General features: G+C 50.2%; 1 protein-coding gene across 2 annotated transcripts in view; it reads right to left on the bottom strand.

The window, feature by feature from the left end:
* The window catches only part of Capzb (capping actin protein of muscle Z-line subunit beta), a 103098-nt gene that overhangs the window by 11728 nt on the left and 69321 nt on the right, over nt 1-22049 (bottom strand). For both annotated transcript variants that reach the window (XM_075947210.1, XM_075947211.1), the window contains exons 4-5: nt 18350-18463; nt 68-209 (exon numbers count right to left, since the gene is read on the bottom strand). In XM_075947210.1, coding sequence (XP_075803325.1) covers nt 68-209; nt 18350-18463 — 256 coding nt within the window. The remainder of the gene's footprint in view (nt 1-67; nt 210-18349; nt 18464-22049) is intronic.

Genomic DNA, 22049 nt, shown 5'->3' with positions numbered 1-22049 from the left:
TCCTGTGGAAGCATCTGGAGATCAGGGCTGCCACACAGGGTGTGGCACATGCACTGGGGGGCAGTACCTGTACTTCCACCACATGGATGGAATCCCAGCAGCCTTTGATCTTCTTTGACCCGTCTCCAGCCTTCTTTATGAGGATCACTCCAGCGAAGCCGTGATCCAGATCCCAGAGGTAGACAGATGAGACGCCACCTTCAAAGTACCTGCAAGCGACAATGCCCATTGACGGCTGTCAGTAATGATGAGCTTAGACGATGCCCGGGACACCTGTCTAGGATTAAGAACCTTCCTCGCATGGTGCCAGGGTTGACCTTTGGACATGCTCTGGCCATCCCATGGCTGCAGAGGCAGAAAAACAAGGCCTTAGATGCCAGGAAGATGGAAGATCAGTCTCTGAGTTTGAGCTTGGTGCTTCTGGCAAGCTTACTGAACTTCCCTGGGTGTCATCTTCCTCCCCAGTACAAGATCCGGTACAGTGTGTGCCCCTCACAGTAGACTTGGCCATCACTGGAAAACACAGCTTCTGCAATCAACTGTCACCTCGTGGAGCATCTGTCTTTCATGAAGGCTGACAAGCCTGCCCCACATCCCCACATCTACCAGCAATCAATCATGCTATTTTCCCAGAGTGACTTGTTACAGAAGCCGACAGAAATGAGGGTCACGTGTGGGACCCCTTCCTCCTCAGGTCCAAGTCAACACTGAGAACCCACAGATTAGATGAAACCGAGGAGGGAAAGAACGAACCGGCCATTATACTAGGGTCCCAAGTCTAAGGGTGGGTGACACATGGATGGCCAGCTGTTGTGACCTCACACTCTGCCAATAACAGCCAACGCAACACCAGGTAATCACATCTTGTGGCCAGTATACTTTCCTCATCACAAGGGCCAATGCTTCTCTAACCTCAGGCGTCGGGGGGCTGGCACCATGGTGCATGGTGACCCTCAGGCAGACATGGGCTGGTGCCAGCAGTCCTTTGATTGGCTCTGCCTATGACTCACGCAGTCAGGGACATTACGCTAAGGAGGGTATTAGAGGCCTACTGGGAGGCAGGAACAATGCCAGGACATTAAAGGGGGAGAAAGGTCAGTGGACACCCGACAAATGACTATCTGGGGTGGGAGGGTGGTTTCTGGCTCTCACTACCAGGCCCAGGCCAGCCTGTCCTTGAACTCACACTCCTGCCTTGGTCCCCTCAGTACTAGGGCTACTGGTGTGAAAATTATTGCTTTTGATAGTAAAATGAAATAGATCCAAAGTTAACAAGTGTGCTTTAGGTCACAATAAAGTTGTTGTATATTTAAAAAAGAAGCTATATGTTAGAGAATGAGGAGGAGAAAACACAGGAATTCTTTGGGGAATCAGCTCCATACCTAAAGCCCCTGCTTAGGATCTGGTTAAAAAATGAAAAGGCCACGTGCACCAAACATGCACCGACTTTCTCGCCTTCTGATTCTCTAAGGACAGTGCAACTGTTGTTAACTCAGCACTGGAGTTTTCACGCTCTCAGGAATCTCAGTGGTGTGGGCGCACATGTCTGAGGTATGGGTGCATATGCCTGGCATCCCAGCACTTGAGAAGTCAAGACAAGATAAGCAGCAGTTTGAGTCCAGGCTATACATTGATTTCCAGGTCAGCCAGAGCTACAGAGCAAGGCTCTGTCCCACAGCAACAAAGGGTATCAGAAGCAATCTAAAATGACTCAGAATACATGGGAGGAGGGGTGTAGGTCCTGTGTAATTACTCTGTCATTTTATATGAAGGCCTTGGGCATTCAAGGACTGACATCACTAGGCACTGAGGGTGGGCTGGCTACATTGTTTCTACAATCCCACCTCTACTCCCCATCCCTGAGACAGGGTTTCTCTGTAGACTAGGCTGGCCTCAAATTCACAGAGATCTGTCTGCCTCTGCCACCCATGTGCTGCCCAGTCTATTTCTGCAATTTGACCTTGACTATAAAACTATTTTAAACTAACAATACCCCCCAATAAGATACATACCAGAGTAACTGAGATGAAGCCAGAGTTCCCTTCCTGTGAAAGACACCAATATTCCCCCACATCCACATAGTACAGGCATCATGGCTGGTCTACCTTTCACTCCTAACCCCCTGACAAGGTTCCATTCTGTTCCTGTATCTTTGCCCCCATCCCCCTTCCCAACACACACACACACACACACACACACACAGACACACACACAGACACACACAGACACACAGACACACACACACACGGTGATAGAGCCACTTCCGGTGCCTCTACTATGAAGGAGATCAAACTGAATTTCTGGTCCTGTCTCCCACCAGATGGAGTGGGACATAGCAGGCCTTCCCAGTAAACATCTGTATTGGTCAGTTATGTGTCCAAGCGCTGGGCAGAGCACATGCCGCTCACGGGCACAGATGGGCACCTGTGAGACCAGTGCTCAAACGGCTAACAAGGGGCTCTTGGATTCCACTCTAAGGTGCTCATTCTTTCTCTTGTTCAGAAACTCTCTACAAATGCCCCTCTGTCCCTGAACATGAGGGAAACAAAGTACTGTGCTTTGAGGCACAAACCAAGCCAATCTGGAATGTTCTGGAATGTGCAAAGATTAGCTGGTCACCTCTGGGCCAACCCTGCTGGATGAGGCTTCGTGGTAGCAAGATTTTCTGACTGTTCTCATGTTCTGTGGCCTCAGCTGCAAGCCAAGGAAGGAGGTGCAGCCCAGAGCAAAAGCAAAAAGCGTCTCTAAAGACCGAGGCTGCTCTTATGCTAGGGCTGTGGGAGGCTTCCTTTCTGCTCTGCCCACTTGGCCCTGGAGAGCACAGGCCCATACTTCACCCACCCATAGCTCGGAAAGCCGCACTCCCGCGGCAGGGCTGCTCCTGTTAGGGGCCACTCTTCCGGGTGTTGGCTTGGCTGCCTTGGCAGCTATCAGCAGAAGCATTGGTGTCTTGAAAGCTTTTTTTCAACACTAGCCAGTGACCAGTTCAATAGCACCAGATGACCTAAGGTGAATCCCCTAGGACCTACCCTTTATGCTCTCTGTTCTGACTGAAAACAAGAGCATCTACAAGGTGGGAGGGGCTACCCCAGCCCCAGCACTCCAGCCTGAAGCTTGGGTCTGCTCTGGCAGTTTCTCTCAGGTATTCTCAGCTTCCCCTAAGGGCCACACAGGCAGGGTCTAGAGTTTCAAAATTCTGAAACCGAAGGACACACACAAAAAACTGTAAGCCCAAGGGTGACCTCTTTGTGTGCTTCCCCTCCCTGTATTAAAAACTTTTTCAAGATTACAAAAAAGGAAATTTAAAAATTAGCCCATAATATCATAAATTGGCATTTCCCACAAATCCGAGTTTTCCAAAGCTCCTTCCAGTCTTCACCGAGATGTTGCATTTCTGTGTAGCTGTGAGGGATGGTGCCAGGCCGAGCGTGGCATTTTTCACCAGGTAGTTCATATCCCAGCCCTTTTCCATGGTGGCTAGTGCCCCATCGGCAGAATCTTCACAGGCCATCTGACTTTCCATACGGCTCTGTGGCTGCACTGAGCAGAGGCCCCACTGCCAGCTTTCCCTGAGAACTAGGGATTCTCTGTGGGGGCAGGGAGGATGTGCTGAGACTCTGCTCCTCAGACAGGGCCCTAACACCACAACAACTCAAGAATGGACTTGATTCCAGACACTAAGAGGGACCTCTGTGGACTCACAGTGGCTGCAAGTCTCAACATGAATGTCCAATACAAAGGGACTGAAACTCAGGTGATCAGAAGGGCCATTCTGGAATCATTCAGAAGCCACAGCTTTGTTGGTGAGCACTGTCATTACTACCCTTGGACTGTCAGGTAGGACGTGGCTGTGGGGCGCACAAATAGTTGCACCCCCATTATATGGTTTATGGTTTTACTCTGCGCGTGAAGCATTAATTAAAGAAGATCTCAACAAGGCTTTGAAAATTTATTCTTACCTACTGTACTTTGATCACGGTGACATGAAACAAGGAAAAAAATAATTTTATGTGGTTCACATTTATGAGCTTTTACATAAAGGCTTTTGTGGGTATTTTAAGAATGTGCTAAAATGTTGTCTGAAACCACATGAAGCCACAGAAGGCGTTGCCCGCCAGAACTAACAGCACACACATGGAAGCACTTTGATTGGCCTTTGTACAGTTAATGAGTCAAATAGTATTAATATTGTTTAAATGCTAACATGCTATTTCAGTGAGGTGGCTCTGCCAGGGTTCCAGGCCTGCTCTCCGGCCTTGCATGTTAACAAGACTATGGGATCCAACATGGCCAAGCATGAGAGGCTGGGGGTTCTAGGAGATGCCATTAAGAGCTCTAACTTCTCTAACTTGAGGTGCTGACAATTTCAAAGGCCTCAGTTCTCTTAGGAGAGAGATGGGATCCAGGAGGGAAAGACTACCGGGCCCTTGCAGCAGAAGAACATTCCTTAAGAGAGGAAAGCATGGCTCTTTTTGGGCCTCCCAATTAGGGGAAGGGGACACAACATAGGGATCTAATCACTACACACTGTCAGAATGGTAAGTGAGTGGCTCAGATCAGGAGACGGGGGCTCAGATCAGGAGACGGGAGCTCAGGAAGACCACAGAGATGCTATCCTGGACAAGGTTGGGCCATGAAGGGAGTAGAGTCCCAGAAAGCCTCACAGCAGACTCAATGACAGATCACCAGGGTGTGTGTGTCAGAGGAGCAAACTGGTCCCATCAGAAGTCTCAGTGGCTCTGGCTGAGGCAGAAATCAGTATCTGAGGAGAACAGGCCCGTGGAGTGGTCTTGTGGCTGGGACTAGAGAGATGGGGGTGAGGGGTTAAAGAAGAAGCTATAGTCCATCTGAGAAGGAAGAGGTGATCACTGAATGATGGAGGCACCTCTGCATTGGAAGGGAGAAAGTGCAAGGCAGAAGCCTCAGAGGGACTGGCATTTTGCCAGTGAGACCCCAGTCACAATTATGCACCTTCGCGAGCCCATTCTACTCTTCTTAAGATCCTTGGACTGGATCACCATTTCTCTTCTGAGTTGGGGCGATTTTCCCCTGAAAATCCCTTTCCAGCTGCACATGTCCGTCATGCACATGCTCACAGTCTGCACTGCAGAGCAAAGAGCAGAACATAATACACTCAGAGTGACCGACTTCACAGAATTCGGAAGAGGCATTCTGGCCCTCAGAACTTTATGGAGTGTTTGATGCTGAGATGAGCGGAGGAGACCTTGGATAGAAACTCGCTTTGGGAATCTGAGCTGTAACTGTGACCCACCCAATCTGCAGCCTTGGCTAACCTGAACTGCAGATGGAATGAGGAGATGGGCCTTGAGTGGCTTTGGAAGCTGGCCCATGCTCCTGCCTCCTGGGACAGTGGCCAGGTTTGAGTACTCAAATACACCGAGTCCTGGGTCACAGCCTTTCAAAAAGGCACCAAAGGCAAGGCCAGGCCAGACTTCCTGGGAACTGACCTCCCAGCACCATTCAGGAAACCAGCTGTGGTTCTAGGGTGCAGAGACATGCCTTCAGTCATAGACTCTGGTGGACTTAGATCTGAGCTATCCAGGATGCTGACCACCACAAGCTTAAGGAGGGAAGCCGCAAAGATGCCAGGTGGACTTTCCTCTGAAGCCAGATTAAGTCAAAGCAAGCCATCCAGGCATGGCTGAACACACTTATAAGCCTGTCACTCAGAAGGTGGAGGCAGGAAGGTCAAGAATTCAAGTGTTATCCAGACAACACAGCGAGACTCTGTCTGAAACAAACACAGTGTGGGGCTGGGGAGATGGCTTGATGGGTGAACAGCACTTGCGGCACAAACATAAGGATCTAATTGAATCCCCAGCACCCACATAAAGAAAGCTGGGCTTGGGTTGGTGACGTGATTTAGCAGGTGAAGGCCAAGCCCGATGACTTCAGTCCAATTCCCGGGGCCTACAGGAGGAAAGAGAGAACTGACTCCCACACTGTCCACGTGTGCACGCATACATGTACACAGGCACACATGATTGCACACACACAATAAATACATTAAAAATGTAAGTTTAAAAAGAAAAAAAGAAAAGTTGAGGCGGGATGTGGTGGTGTACTCCTTTATCCCAGCACTTGGCAGGCCAAGACAGCAAGGCCAGTTAGGTGTACAGAGTGAATTCCAGTCTAGCCAAGGCTACATAGTGAGACCCTGTCTCAAAAACAACAAAAATCAAAACAAAATGCCAAGCAGGGCTGTGTGTGCCATGCCTGCCTGTGAACTTAGGGTTGGGGGTGAAGACAGGAAGATCCTGGAAGCTCAGGACCAGCTACCCAGGCTGAAGAGCAACTTTGACAGAAATGAGGTGGGGAGCAGTCAGGGGAAGATGTCCTGAAGGGCTCTTCTGGCCTCTGCATTAGTGTGGGTACCCGCCTGCACAGGCACACATCATACACAGATACAAGAAAAGGAATCCCCAAATGCCTAAACAAAGGCAAAAAACCAAGCCAGGAATATCAATTGGTACCAACATGGTGCCAAAGACCATTTCCTTATGTGGAAATCAGCTGGCTAAAGCGTGCCTCCCAGTCTCACTCACAGAACCTGGGGCGGAGGGTGCACTCCTCAGCTTAAGAGTAGATTCATGACATACATCTCTGTCAAAAGTCTCTGCTCACACAGTTCCAGGGACAGGTGATGTGGGCCTCCCCTCTGTATGTTGTGAATATGTTTTTATGTTTTATTGCCATTGGTTAATAAAGAAGCTGCTTTCAGCCAATGGCTTAACAGAGTAAAAAGTCAGGCGGAAAATCTGAACAGAGATAGAGAGAGTAAGCAGAGCCAGGAAGATACCATGTAGTTGCTGAAAGAGACAGACACCAGAGAACCTTACCGTTAAACCACGAGCCTCGTGGTAATACATAAGTGAATAGAAATGAGTTAATTTAGGGTGTAAGAGTAAGCTAGAAATATGACTAAGCTTTGGCTAAAATAAACAGTTTTTTTTAAAAGATTTATTTATTTATTATGTATACAGTGTTCTGTCTGTCTGTATGCTTACTGGCCATAAGAGAGCACCAGATCTCATTACAGATGGCTGTGAGCCACCATGTGGTTGCTGGGAATTGAACTCAGGACATCTGGAAGAGCAGTCAGTGCTCTTAACCTCTGAGCCATCTCGCCAACCCAACAGCTTTGTAATTAATGTAGTTTCTGTGTAATTATTTCGGGTCTGGGTGGCCGGGAACGAACAAGCAATTCTTACTACAGACAGGGACTCACCATCTCCCGAGGCAAACATTTCTCTTCAAACACTGGATGTGAGTGAAGCCTCTGCCTTTTGGTGTCACCTGGGACAGGAAGGGCACACCCCTCACACATATCTGAAGATGTCCCATAAACTCCAAGAGTTCTGGCCGTTCAATCCTGCAGTGTTCCTCCTGTGACTCGGTGTTAGGCCACCATGCTCCACTGAGCTACCCCAGTGTCCTTCCTGAGGCCGGAGAATAGAAAGCTAATACCTGAGCTTTCCCTAAACCAGACCTCTGGGGAGAACAGGACGTGGCTCAGCAGCTCACATCCTTGCTGTCAATATCCCTGCGCCAGACACCACTTACACTGCCACACGCTGAGCCTGCAGTCACCCCAAATAACACCTGCTTTCTTAGGTGCTGCCAGCGACTTGTCTCCTACTCTGCCCGAGGCCACCATACCACAAAGGTCTCTGTGACCTGGAATATGAGAAGAAGTGATGCAGGAGCGTAGCTGTGTTCTTGGTTTCACAGACCAGGAAACTGCAAGGCCTTTCAGACAGCATACAGTGTGGGCCTAAGCAAGGAAGGCCTGCAGGGGAAACTGAGGTCAGCCTGGAAGGGCTACACTCTGGTACCTCTGTCAAGCTAAAGACAGAAAGAAGCAAGACAAAGGAAGCTCTCAAGGCCTCTGAGAGACGGAGGGATGGCCAAGGCAGGCTGGCTGCAAAGCTAGTTAAGGGACTGGTAAAACCAGAGTGGTCTCAACTGGTAGGCGTCCTTCCTCATTTGGTGTCAGACTGGGGGTGCAGTAGCTCTGAGGTTCTGAACAGCCCCCCTTGCTTCCTCAATGTCCTTCTGTCATAGACATGGTCTGTTTTGCTTCTGAGATCTCATTAAATAGGAATACAAGACTGTGACGATGGTCACCAGGACATTTTTCACTATAATCAGCATGTGTGGACCCAGCAGGGACAAGGTCACATAGACAAAACTCATGTTTGATGACATTTTGTGGTAAGGAGAAACAACCGAGAGAGCAGAGCAGGTATCCTTCTCATATCCTTCTGAAATGAGAAGGGTACCTGCTTCCCACAGGTAGGAGCAACTCAACTTCAGCTAAGGAGTAAGGAGAGCCTCCTGTACCTAGAAAGGCAGCTGGAAAGGCCAGCTGCCTCCTGTCTGTATGACCAACATTCCTTTTGCACCCACCGGCTCCAAACTCATGATTTGAGTATTTCCTGTCAACAGCAGAACCCAGGAGTTGCCTCACATGTACCAGTGTGAAGCCCAGAGAACTACAGATGTCCGTTAACTCCAAGGGACTGGGCAATTGGCCCTCTTCTGACTGGTTATACCAGTGCAGTTTAAGGGTGCATGTGGACGTGATGTCTGGAGACAGGAGAAGGTGACGGATCAAGGGCATGGCCTTGGTCCTGTTGCCATGCATCAGACTATTTTCTTTCGACCCCTACGTGCTCTGAATTGTCCAGAAGTCATCCCCTCAGAGACACAAAGTCTTGCTTGCTGTGAGCAGAATCCCACCTCCATGGCCCCAGGAGCTAGATTTGGTTGTGGTTGGCTGTGTTGAGATATGACACAGAAAGCCAGTCACCCTTGTTTGTGTCAACAGCTGCTTCCGCCACAGTTTACAGAACATGTCTCAATCTGCCCGCAGACATGGGACAGGTATTCTGTGGAAATTCCTTTCAGTACACACAGGTGCAATGATCCCCTGAGCAAACATACCAATCGGCTTAGGCATGTGCAACTTCAATGCCAACAACGCTCAGAAGCGCACATCTGGACCACGGCTGTCCTTCTTTACAGCCTTTCAGTTTTTTACTTAAAGGGAAATGAAGGTCTGACTGGAGGGGCTGGGGATCTGGCGAAGTGTCTACACTCAACATTGCAGTAAGTGCCTCTGCTTGCATGCTCCACACAGAGATGCTGGCTCCGTGGAGTCCTAAGTCCTAAGTGACTCGCCACTCAGGACTCTTGGGTACCAACCACCTCAATTGCCCAGAGCTGCCTTTTTTGGGGAACTCGTTTTGGGCTAGAAGCTTTGAGTACATGTTTTCACTGTAAGAAAAACTGTAGAGGCTGGGGAGGTGGATCGAGTGCTTGTCAAGTAAGCATGAGGATGGGAGTTGGGATCCCCACAACCCACATAAAAAGGTCATGGCAGCGTGTGGCTGCAACTGGTGGGTGGAGACAAGACCATTCCTGGGGCTTGCTGGCCAGCCTGTCTGGCTAATCTGTGAGTTCAGGTTCATAGTGAGAGACCCTGTCTCAAAAAATAAGGTGGAGATGAACAGAAGAAAACATTCAATGTCAACCTTTGGCCTCCACACACGCACACACAGAAAGGGCACACCTGCACGCGCTCATACGCAAGTACACATGCATTTGCATGTGTGAGTCCCATGCAAACCAAAACTGTATGCTAGAAAGGCAGGGAATATACCCAAGTCACAGGCTGGGAAGAAAGCAGCTGGGACAGCTGTCTGGGGTGACGTGATTAAGGCTTATATTCTGTGCCCACACCAGGCTGACTGTCCTCCTGGAACATCCCAGCTGTGGGGAGAAGCCACACATAATATCCAGGCTGTAATACATGTACGCATGCCACCATCGGGGCTGGAGAGATGGCTCAGTGGTTAAGAGCATTGCCTGCTCTTCCAAGGGTTCTGAGTTCGGTTCCCAGCAACCACATGGTGGCTCACAACCATCTGTAATGATGTCTGGTGCCCTCTTCTGGCCTGCAGACAAACACACAGACAGAATATTGTATACATAATAAATTAATTAATTAATTAAAAAAAAAGAAAAAGAAAACCTGCCGCCATAAGAAATCAACACAATGTCCAGGCCAATGTCCAGGCTGTGATTACATGTACGCATGAAAACCTGCCACCATAAGAAATCAAAGAAGGCAAGGAGCCCAGAGTTGGCTCAGAAGCCAGGAGATGCCACTGGGTACTCTTACAAGGAATTTGGGAAGGAAAGCCCCCTGCTTCAGGGAGCATAGAAGGACTCTATTCTTGATCACTCGCCCCAAGCAACGGTCTGTCTGTCCATCACAGTAGCCTAGGAAGCAGCTTAGTCAGGGAGCAAAGCACTCTGGAGAGACAAAGGGCTTGACAGTGGGGAGCTAGGCCTGGCTTCCAGAGATGTTTTATTCCAGCAGAGCCACAGAAACATGAGCGTGACTGAATGCCATATGGTTACAGGAACCCAGAATTCGGGAGGAATCAGAGTCCCCGGTGCTGGCTTGGGGGGGATCGTGTTCACAAGCGATCTGCCTTTCTACACACTCCTGCTTTCTATTTAGTTTTTTTAGCAGATGAAATTCAGACAGTGAACACCAAGGCAACTAATGCCCAGACTGTAGTCGTGAGAGGCCAGATGACAGGAACTGCAGTGTGTTCTCATCACTAGTCTCCTGGGCACTGCCCATCTTCCTATGTAATCAGAACAACTCGACTGCAGAGGGCCTGGGTCCTCACCTGCCCCCACCCCACACAGGCTGAGATAGTGGGAAGTTCTGTCTCCTGGAGGCAGAATGTGTTTTCAGAGCTGAAGATAGGAGTGGCGCACGTTAAAACCAAACACTAATCACGTTACCAGAGTCCAAAGCGAAAGACCCCTGCAAACCTTTGGACCCAAGCAAGGAAAAGGGCACAGCCCCACATGAAGTGACAAGAGAGAGCCGCTGTACCGTGCTGCTCTCGCCAGCTCTAGAATTTCTTGTTCGTTCTCCATTACCTCAGGCTGACTGTGCCTCCTGCTCTTCCTCAGCTTGTTCTAGGAGCTCAGAACCCAAGACCAAGGTCCTGGGCTGACATTCCTGGTGGTGAAAAGCATAGGGTCTTGAAATACAAACCTCACCGGGGCAGATGGAGGGAAGAACCTAAGCTTGGAGCCAGTTGTTCTTCCCTAGGTCTTTCTGCTCCAGTCTCCAAGCCATATCCATGGAACTCTTCAGAACCCAACCTTGAGCATGTGCCTACGGGGACCATGCACCTCTCCCCAGAGTCTCTATCCTGATCCAGTCATGGGGAACACAACTGCCCAGAACTGCCTTTCCCACTGCCCAGAGCACAGTCATGGGCTGCCTTGCCAAGTTCACAGCTATGCAGCGCCATGACTCAAGGATATGCTAGGAGGGGCCACAAGACCCAGCACAGCCAAGGGAAAAGGCTGGGGACCCAGGTATACGGAGCTGGTTTCCCCTAACAGATACTGAGGTTTCGGGCTCTCGGAATGTGTGGCTTCTGCATAGTCCGTTCATAGAGTTTATGCTTCATTAGGGGATGGCAGACTGCTCCCGGAGTCGAAGGTCCAGCACCAGCCAGGGCTGGCCTTACCAGCAGGCTTTCTGGAGGATCACAGTCTCAAGAAAGCTCTCCACCTGCACAAGACAGACCCGATAATCACCCTAGCTGCTACCCAGGTGGGCACCCTCTACAGCCTGGTCCCCTGCTGTGATTCATTCTCTGCACTTACAGGATGGTACAGGCATCTGTCCATCTGTCCTTAGTATTGTCTGTGCTTCTTCAGGGCTGGTTCTGACTCTATCTTGGCTGAACCTATCCCCGCCATGGATGCTCTCTATAAGTGACTGCTGAATGGTCTCTTCAGCTGCCGTGACAGGAAATCAGTGCCTGCCTGTGTCCTCACTGTGCCCCAAGGAAAGACTTCCTAAGAATCATTAACTCTAGTTACCAGACATTTACTTGATGCCTTGCTGTGTAGGTGTTGGCTGAGCACAGCATAGCCAGTGACACTGATGACGTACCCATCAGTGGGCCAAGGTCACTCCTGGACACAGAAAAGGCACCCACATGGGTAACCGCTGAAAGCACAGAGTGTGTGTAGCAAGAAGTCAACTTGTACGCCCGAGTCACTCAGTGGGTTAGCGCAGAAAAGAGCCAAGGACCCCCAACTCTGAGGTGACTCATTGAGAGCGGTGGGATTTCACAGGTGGTTGTCTGTACCCTGGGCTGGAGAGGCCTTTCTCAGCTCAGACATGGCCTTCCAACTCTGCAGGGTTTCCCTGCCACCTCCCACTGTTCCACAGTGGACACTGAATGCCTACATCCAGAAAGGGCTGTACCTCGGAACCCACAGCCCAGGGGGACAAAGTTTCAGAGTTCCAGGACACCACAGTGACAAGGAACACAAACAGCTACAGCTCTGAGATGGGTACCAAGAGGGACAAGGAGCTGGGGAGCCAGGAAAGGCCATCTACCAAGCACCCCAACTTCTCCTGCAGAAGCCCATGGGCTTCTGGGATGGCCATAGAACACCAGCCTTGCTCTACTTCGTAAAGTTCTTCCAGGGAAGCAGGGTTGATTAGAAAAGCGAATCACAGCTTTTGAAGATCCCCTCAGACCCCAGACGAGGAAGAACACAGGGCTCCTTCCCACCCTGATCCTGGACCCCCAGACTCTGGCCTTCATTAAGTTTTGATTTCAATCAATTGCACACCCCCTAAAATTAACTTATAAGGCCAATAAATTGCAACCGCATGTTTAAAGGTATTATCTGCTCGGAGCTAAGAGCCAGGGATCGCAGAGCACAGGGCGAGATGTCTGGTGCAGATGGGAGTAATCAGCTCTGGAGGGGAGTGGTGCCAGCCCCCTCTGCAGTTACAACATCTGGTTTGGGGCAGAACCAGAGGCTAGGCCAGAGCTAAACCAAAAGCTGAAGTAGGCCAGGTCCCTGTCTTCTCTGGGAACCTGAAAGATCAAGGTGATGAACTCGGGATCCTATCAGCCTACTGTGGTTGCTCTGGCTGGTGAGATGGCCCTGTTCCCAGCAGCAAGAAGTCACTGCCGTGCACTTCAGAGTCTACTTCATGTTCCTCCCAGAAAGACAGGTCTCAGGCCATGTAGAAGTTCTGACTCTGCCGGGAAAGAGTGTCCAGCAATCCATGAGTTTGCCGTCTCTGCTCCCTTCTCCAACTCCCACAGGGAGCTGCTGGTTATAACCACCACAGGCAGACACTTGGGACTTGGGGGAAAGAGATGGAACAGCTGGCATTCCAGGGCCAGGGTGGAAGTGGTGGAATCTGAGAGGACTTGGAGCAGGTGGTATTTTACAGTCTGTCCCTGAGGCAAAGCGTGCCTTGCATCCTGGGCAGCTTCACAAATCAACCCTTTATCTAAAACCTAGGCTGTCTGGGCCCTGCTATCACAGGCAATCTCCAGGAGGGGGAAAAATCATTGTGATCATTTCTGTCTACAATAGCAAAGAAGAAAGGAAATAAATGGGGGGGGGGGAGCTGGAGAAGTATAGTGAGGAGGGGGGCAGGGAGCAGGAAAAGCAGGAACCAAGGGACTTCAAAGGCAGCCAGGCAGGACCCCAGCTTGGCTCCTTGGATCCTACTTGCCCTTGTTCACCTTGGGGACTGCCAGCCCTTTATCCCTATAATTGAGAAATGTTCACAGGCCTGCATGTGAGCTACATCCCGTGGGAGTTATAAGCCAGAGGGGCCTGCATGGCAGCCACCCTGGCCCCAGCCGCCACTCCGACCAGACGGACCCCATGTGCGGGTGATTAACTCCAGTTCCCTGCAAAGTCAAAGTCTTTACAGATCCAGGATCAAAGCTGGGGCCTGAAGATAGAATCTAGTCTCTCCTTCTATCTCACGGCAGAGAACCCTCAGGAAGGAACTGAGCATGTCCCGTCTCAGAAAGGGCTGGTGTGGGCTGAGGCAGCCCCGTACACTCCCTCTCCCTCTGTCATCTTCTAAGGAAAACTAGCAATAAAGACAAGGTCAGAGCAGGCAACCATGACCACATGCATGCACTGATAAGTTGTACACCTGGTCTCATGGCAACAAGGCCATGGCATCTAAGCCCCTGCATTTTGTTTGCAATGTGTGTCAAAACCTTGCTCATAGCAGGTTCAGTGTGGCCTTCCCTGTGTAAGGGAGGGTTAGTCCGGGAACATGAGGCTATCTGAAGAGTCACAACTGCACAGTGTTCCTTCTCTATGAGGAGACCAGAACTCTGCCTGTATGACGCCTGGAAGTTCCTCATAGGATAGGTAAGGTGATTGAAGCCTTGAGCACAGATTAACATGGCCTCTACTCTGTGACTTACCATGACCCAAGAATTCTGAACTACTGGAGACTATCAGAAGTTAGAGGTAGGCTGTCTGTCACACGCCCCACACAGCAGTTTCAGTCACCCGGCCTTCCAGATCTGGAGCCAGCCTGCCTTCCTGGACTAGCATTGTGTGGGATGTCTCCTCCCAGAGGGCCCTGTGAGTTTGGTCTGTTTTCAATATGAAGAAAAGACAAGTACACAGTCCCTGGAAGGGCTCTGTGACTTCATTCATGGGGTAACAACCAAGACTTCCTGTGGTCAACGGCAGGGAGGGGTAGCAATGAGGAGAGAAAAGCATGGTCTGCCACCCCTGCATACCAGGCAACAATGTGGAAAAGCCCACAATGCCACACAGAGGCCTCCTAGACACCTAAGCCCAGGGGGAAACGGCTCAGACTCCAAGGCCACTGACACTCATGCAAACACCACCACCCAGAGGCTGAGAATGGGGGCTGAGCAACAAACCAAGGTGCTTACAAAGAAAAAGATGATCTGTTTTCTTAACATTTGCCCCAGAATGGGTGGTTCAATTCACCTGAGTCCTCCCACATGTTCTTCTCGGGAGATTCCTTAGCCTCTATGACAATGGATGGTATGACCACATACAACCCCCAAACTTTCCCTCCAGTCCTGCTTCTCCACACACTGCAGGCCAAGCTGGGAACCTCCCCGTCCTCCCTGAGAGCCTCTGCGGTCTCCTCCTCCCCTTGCCAAGCAACACACTTAGAGCCCCAGGGTCTGGGGAATCCAGGATGATCTGCACCTGGAACAGAAAGGGTCCATCCTGCTGCCTTCCTTAGAACCCTCGATGACAGAACAGACATCCACCATAATGGCCAACCAGTCCCTCAGAAGAGAGCTAGGGGACAAGCGGAGAGTCATAGGGGAGCAGAGTGGATGGCAGCCCAAGGCAATGCTTCAGAACCACTTCCCTGAGGGAGAAACACCTCACATCTAACTAAGCCTTTACGCACTCAGGGCCATCCTCACCACCAAACCTAAACATACAGCCCCAAGGTTAACGGAGGGACTGCGTGGCCTCCATGGGCTCTGTAGCACATGAGGCAGCTCAGCTCCACACATGTGGAGACCCAACACACACTTCCGAGAGGCACTCTCCACTCCTACCTGACACTTAGCTGGGGCAGGCTGTCTTCCCAGAATGCTCTAAGGCAGTCAGTGAGGAACTTTCAAAGCTACGAAAGTGCCAAATATGATAGGCTTTTAACTCTGCTTCTGAACTCAGAGGCAAGTGTGTACACGTCCAGGGTGATATTCTGGGGACACTGGTGCCAGAGCTCCTCTGTCTGTCTGGACCTTTTGGACATTAGTCCTCAGCTCTATAGCTACCTCCTGGAAAGGCAATGTGTCTCCACTTTCCTAACACCTACTCATTCACCTGATTCACTACACGCACACATGCGTGTGTACACACACACACACACACACACACACACGAATGACTCTGGAGTTAGGTGAGGATATGTCCGGGTTAGTTTACATTAACTTGGCTCAAAATAGTCAACTGAAGAAGAGGAAACCTCAGTTGAGGAATTGCCTCATCAGACTGCCTGTGGGCAAATCTGTGGAGTGGTTGGAGGGCCTGGCCACTGTAGGAAATGCCACCCTTCAGAAGGTGGTCCTAGATTATAAGAAAGGTAACAGAGCAAGCCATGAAAATCAAGCCAGTACACAGCACTCCTCCATGATCTCTGCCTGAGCTCCTGATTCTTCCCTCAGTGAGTAACTTCAACCCATAAGACAGACAAACCCGTTCCTCCCCGAGTTGGCTTTAGTCAGTATTTTATCACAGCAGCAGAAAGCAGAGACGAACAGAATGCTTTCATCCCCCTAGTTCTGCCACGTTCTAGCTGTGAACATGGATGAGCTACTTTGCACTTCTGAACATGTCAACTCATTTCTAGGAGGGGATGGTCCCTAATGGGGGTGAACACACTCCCTGGTCACCAGAAGTGCTGTCCTACTGTCAATATGACTGCAACAGGAAACTGGCTCCACTTGGCACTCCGGCTGAAGAGCTCGCTTATTTGAAGCTGTTTCTGGTGGCAAGGTGACATCAGAGAATGAAAAGCTACAAATAAATGACAGAGCTGGTTGTCAGCACTGCCAGGAGGAGCAATCGATCCCACAGGGTGGCAAAACGGGAGATGCAAGACCCATCAGATACAAACGCCCATCTTAACTGTGAGAAGTAACATTTGTGCAAATGTCAAGAGAAAGGAGATTTGAATCACCACTCTCTGTGGGCATGCCCTGTGAGTCGTGGGGGCCTCAATCTCTGTGTTTTCCTACAGGGGACCTTGTAACTTAGGTAAAAGGCATTATATGGCTAGAGAGATGGCTCAGTAGTCAAGAGCACTGGCTGCTCTTCTAGAGGACACACATTCAATTCCCAGCACCCATATATATGACAGCTTACGTAAAACCTCACCATATGAGACATGAAGATAGCCACTATACAGACAAGCATGTGGGGGCCACTAAAGTGTTTGGGACCATGGGCTGATGGCTTCCTGATACAACCTGTATTGGGCTGAGAAGCAACCCTTTCCTCCCAAATGTGAATGGGGGAGACCAGTCCACAGTCTGAATGCTGGAGCCCAGAGCCTCTCTTCTCACTACGGGGTCACCATTTCTCTCATTTCCATTTTTCTGCCTCCATGCTAGACCAGGGTGGAGTCTAGATGGAGGCTGAGTCCCACCCACCTCAGAGTTTTACATATTGTAAGGTGATACAAAAAGACAAAACCAAGATCAGCCTTCTGTGGCTGGCAAGTCCAATGTGGTCACTATCTGTCCCTTCACGGGAGTGTGCCAACCCTTGTTCTGGGATGTGTATGTAGGGAGGGGGGCTGTACTAACTTCGGATTGCGTATCTCTAGTATAGTACCTAACGTGAAATGAGATTCTGATTAAACAAAAAGCCTTGAAGAGTAACAGCTAAATGACTCAGTATGGCAAAATTTGAGCAAAAAGCAACAGAAACAAGCATACCGAAATGCTTTCCTGTGCCGGTGCCCTGGCCAGCTTTGGACTCAGAGATGTTCACCTGGCCTCAAGGGAGGAGGCGTGGCTGGTGAGATGCTGGCTGTGCAAGCTTGACAACCTGGGTTTCAATCTCCAGCACTCATGTAAAAAGTTGGGCATGGTGGTGTGAGCCTGTAACCCCAGAACTTGGGTGGGTGGGTGCAAGATAAGGAGGATTCTTGGGGCATGCTAGCTAGTGAGTCTTGCCAAACAGGTGTGCCCCAGGTTTAGTGAGACCCTGTTTCAATAAATAAAATGGAGAGTGTGAGGGAGGATAGCAGACACTGACCTCTGTCTCCACACGTACACGTATCCACATTCACATGTCCATACACACATGAGCACAAAATTATTCATACATCAGACACATGCACCAAAGGACAGAAGGGAGGTGAAAAAGATTTCAGTTTGGGGAGGGGTTACTGTAACCCTCATGACACCTCAGTTCACTCTGCCCTCCAACTGAGCAGTCAGCACAGCCCCCAAGGTCCAGTCCAAAGGGAGCTACGCCTGAGAGCTATGGTATGTTCTTGTGCATCTGTGACATCGGCACTCAGGTCACAAACAGTCCAAGCTACACTGTATCTTAGCTGCATATCTGTGGTTGATCATCTGTGTTTGAGTATTAGCTCTGCCCTGGCCTTGGGTAAACTTATTCTCTCTGTGTGAGCACAATGTGCTGACGGCACCATCCAACACCTAACTCTTACTGAAACAGTGATTCATTTGAGAGAACCTGAGACAGTGGGAGTGCAAAACACCCACCCCATGTCTCACACACATAGGTGCTCTCCCGACTTACCGCCACCACTGTGAACGGTAGCAGAGTAATACAGCCACCTCTGCATCAGGTAACTCCAAGTCAGCAAGTTAGGTGACCAGGCAGCAGAGCCCACATAGTCACTCTCGCATAGAAGATCTTCCCCATGAAAGCCCCAAGAGCTAGCGTGCAGAGGGAAACTCACAGGTCTCGGTATTGGTCGAAGGCATTGTTGGCCTCCACCTCCAGCTTTCTCAGTCGAGCAGATGGCATGGCCCCATCTTCCAAAGGAGGATCATACTTGTTACTCCACGGTGACCTGGAAGGAACGAAAGAAAGAGATGGTCCTATGAATCATTCCAAAGACGCTTGGCCTGTACACAGCGAGTCCAACCTCAGTTGTCTGAAGTTCAGGGGCCAAGTCACCAAGAGGCTTCCTGAAGAGGCTTACAGAGCAGAGGTTCAGATGTCAGCAGACTGGCTAGTGCAGCTGGTAATGCCAGCAAACACCTTAGCTCCAAGTCCACTTGTTCCTGTGGAAAACCAGGCTGCCCATTTGCTATCCTCGGGCTATTTCGAGGAACAGACAGAAAGAAAGCCAAGTCACTTGGCCACAAATATCAGTGTTTCCCTGTGTTCACCATTCAAGTGGTCAGCTGGTGCCCCTCGCCTCCCTGACTTGCTGGAGGCTCCTTGCATCTCAGACAATAAGTTTGAAGAAGACAGCTGTCAGTTACTGAAACAGGCAGGAGGGGCCTAGCTCCTTAGGGAACACAAGAACACAGTCAATGAACCCAACACAAAGGGCTAAGCACACACGAACACCATGAAGCAAAGAGAACCATTCCAAGACTTGCTGCATTTTAAAACCACCTTTTGCCACACCAGGAGAACATCAGGTCAGCAAGAGCAATGTGTTCTAAGAAGGTCTCCTTGCTGATTGGTTCTCAGACGAGGAGGTCACAGGGTGGGTGTTCAGAAAGAAGAGAATTAACAAGTGAGGCTGGAGGAGGCTGCAAAGTTGGCTCAGCTGTTAGGAGCACTTGCTGCTCTTCCAGAGGACCTAGGTTTGATTCCCAGCACACACATAGCAGCCCCCAACCTTTAACTTCTGTTCCATGGGATCCAACATCTTCTGGTCTCCAAAAGCACCAGGCACGCACTTGGTACACAGACATACATGCAGGCGAAACATTCATACACACAAAATAAAATTTTTTAACTCGTGAGGGAAGAGTAAAAAGGAGGAAGAGATGTGATGAACTGGAGAAAAGTCCTTATACCCTTGAGTATGAACACGCCCTGATGCTGCTACCCCCAGGACTCACACCGCCCTCCTGATGTGGCTCCCCCAGGACTCATATCGCCCTCCTTTCTCCCAGGGGTTATGCACGTTCACACCCTTTCATTTTAGGATTAATGTTAAGGGAGGAAAAGTCTGACTGTTGTCTCTTGACCCCCAACCTGGGAGAGCTGTCCATAGAGATGTCTCTCCCTGGTACCCAGCCTCCAGCAGGGAGTCACATGAAATGTGGAAGTCAGGGATCGCGGTGAGGGAATGGCTGTAGAGTTCCAGTTTTCTCAGGGATGGCCCAGAGTGCAGAGAGGAGGGGTTGTTGTGTGGTCTCTTGAGGGCTCTAGGCTGCAAACGTGGCTGCCCACACAGAGCAGGGCCCCTAGAAACCTGTTCATGGTCAAGTCCCTAGGCTCAATTCCCAAATAAAACAAGAAACCTCCTTACCAAGCTCAAGCCTGCCCACCTCTACCAATGGAGTTGAAGACTGTAGACAGATGGGGGGAGGGGACATAGCCAAGAACTAACTGATGAAGGTCTGTGGGGTGCTTGCTTGCCTTTATGACAAACTCCGCAGGCTCCTTCAGGCCATCAGGCGGGGAGAAAAGATGGAACTGGGGTGGCATTATATGCCCGCAGTCCTGGCTGTTGTGAAGCAGATGCAGGAAGATCCAGCTTGAGTCTAGCCTGAGCTACCTAACTAGGCCCTATCTCCAAAATATAACAAAACAAGGGAAAAAAGTAGGAGGAGGAGGGGGAGGGGAGGGAGGAGGAGGAGGAGGAGGAGGAGGAGGAGGAGGAGGAGGAAGGAAAGAAGCTCAGAAAGGCTTCTTTCCTCAGCTCTCAGAAGACAGCTGAGGGTGCTGGCAGCTGCCACTACTAGTCAGCAAGATTTGGCTCGTCTACTGGGGGACCGTGTGCAACAACTCAGGCCTGTGACCCCAGCTCCCCTGACACAAATGTAAGCAGGGCACATCTCCACCCCCACCCCGCCTTTGCCTTCACATCTGTCTTCATAGGAGACCCAGCTCAGGACTCGTTGAAAGGCAACCTGGAGCCTGCAAGGTGACACCTGCTGACAAGTTCAATACCCAGGACCCACATGGTGAAAGGAAAGAACCAACTCCCTCCAGTTCTGATCTCGAGTGTGTGTGTGTACACACACACACACACACACACACACACACACACACACAGAGAGAGAGAGAGAGAGAGAGAGAGAGAGAGAGAGAGAGAAAGTAAATAATGTGATTTAAAAACTTTAAAGCTGAAAAATAAATAAATAAATAAAAATAAAAAAAAACTTTAAAGCTGGGGCTGGAGAGATGGCTCAGTGGTTAAGAGCATTGCTTGCTATTCCAAAGGTCCTGAGTTCAATTCCCAACAACCACATGGTGGCTCACAACCATCTATAATGAGTCAGGTGCCCTCTTCTGGCCTGAAGGCATACACACAGACAGAATATTGTATACTAAATAAATAAATATTTTTTAAAAAAACTTTAAAGCTAGACAAAAAACCAAAGCAACCTGCTAGGGCACAATCATCCATCCCATTCCATGCAGACTTGGGCCTAAAGAAGCCTGGAAGTGCCTTACACATTCCTCCTGCCTCACGGGCGACGGCATTTCAAGCCATTGTTAGAGCCTGGAGCCGGGGTAATTGTAGCTGGGGGAAAATCATAACATTACCCAGAATATTGTTAGTGGAAGGGGCACTCAGAACACATTTAAGAGCTTAAATGGAGGCCATTTGAGAAAAGACAGATGGACAGGAATGCTTAGATTTCCAAAGTCAGGCCTTTCATTTCCCCAGAAGGCTTTTTGTTTCAGCTAACAGGTTTCAAGCAGCGCTGCTGGCAGCAGCTGTGTCATACGGATCTTATTTAAGCAAACGATCAAACACAGGATGGAAATGTGTGGAGAAAATCAGAGGGCCTTGAAGTTTCAGATCCAGAAGGGGAGAGGGGAAGTCAAACTCTCTCCTTACTCCTCTGCTCCCTGTGAGGCTGGAGCCCTCTGGAGTTGGAGTGGGGCCTGCAGGGTGCCCTAGAAGGGCTGAAGCCCTTGGGGGAGGGGCACAGCAGCCACCTTAAGGGGCTTTCAGAAACAGGGCTGACTGAGACTTGGCTCCGTGACACCTCTCTCAGGAAGCCCTAACTAAGCTGTGCGTGGTGAAGGCTTTCTCTGTGGCCATGTGCTCCCTTGCCCACCACATGGCTGTCACGACCAAAGGCTGTCCTGTACATCTGCTGGGGGACCAGCTCTCAGAACCCCACCTTCCATGTCACACCTGCACGGCACTTGCACACCCACCCAACAGGCATCTCTAACTCCTTCTCCAGGATTCTTCCTTCCCTCGACAGTGACCACACCTTCCAGCTGCCACCGGCCTGTACACGGACCTCTCTCCACTCCTTTCAGTCCCCGCCCCAGCCTGTTACTCCCCATCTAACGTCCACTGAAGCAGGAATGGGACATCACCAAAACCAGTTCTCTCATCTCTCAGTGTCAAACAAAGGACAAGCTCTCTGGCCCCAGACTTCAGCAAGTGAGAAGGTCAGCCTGGCTTTCAAGACCCCTTCCTATTCTACTGGTCTAGATTGTGCCTC

This window comes from Microtus pennsylvanicus, chromosome 13 (genome assembly GCF_037038515.1).
Source record: "Microtus pennsylvanicus isolate mMicPen1 chromosome 13, mMicPen1.hap1, whole genome shotgun sequence".
NCBI lineage: Eukaryota > Metazoa > Chordata > Mammalia > Rodentia > Cricetidae > Microtus > Microtus pennsylvanicus.
This window is presented reverse-complemented; position numbering and strand designations above follow the sequence as displayed.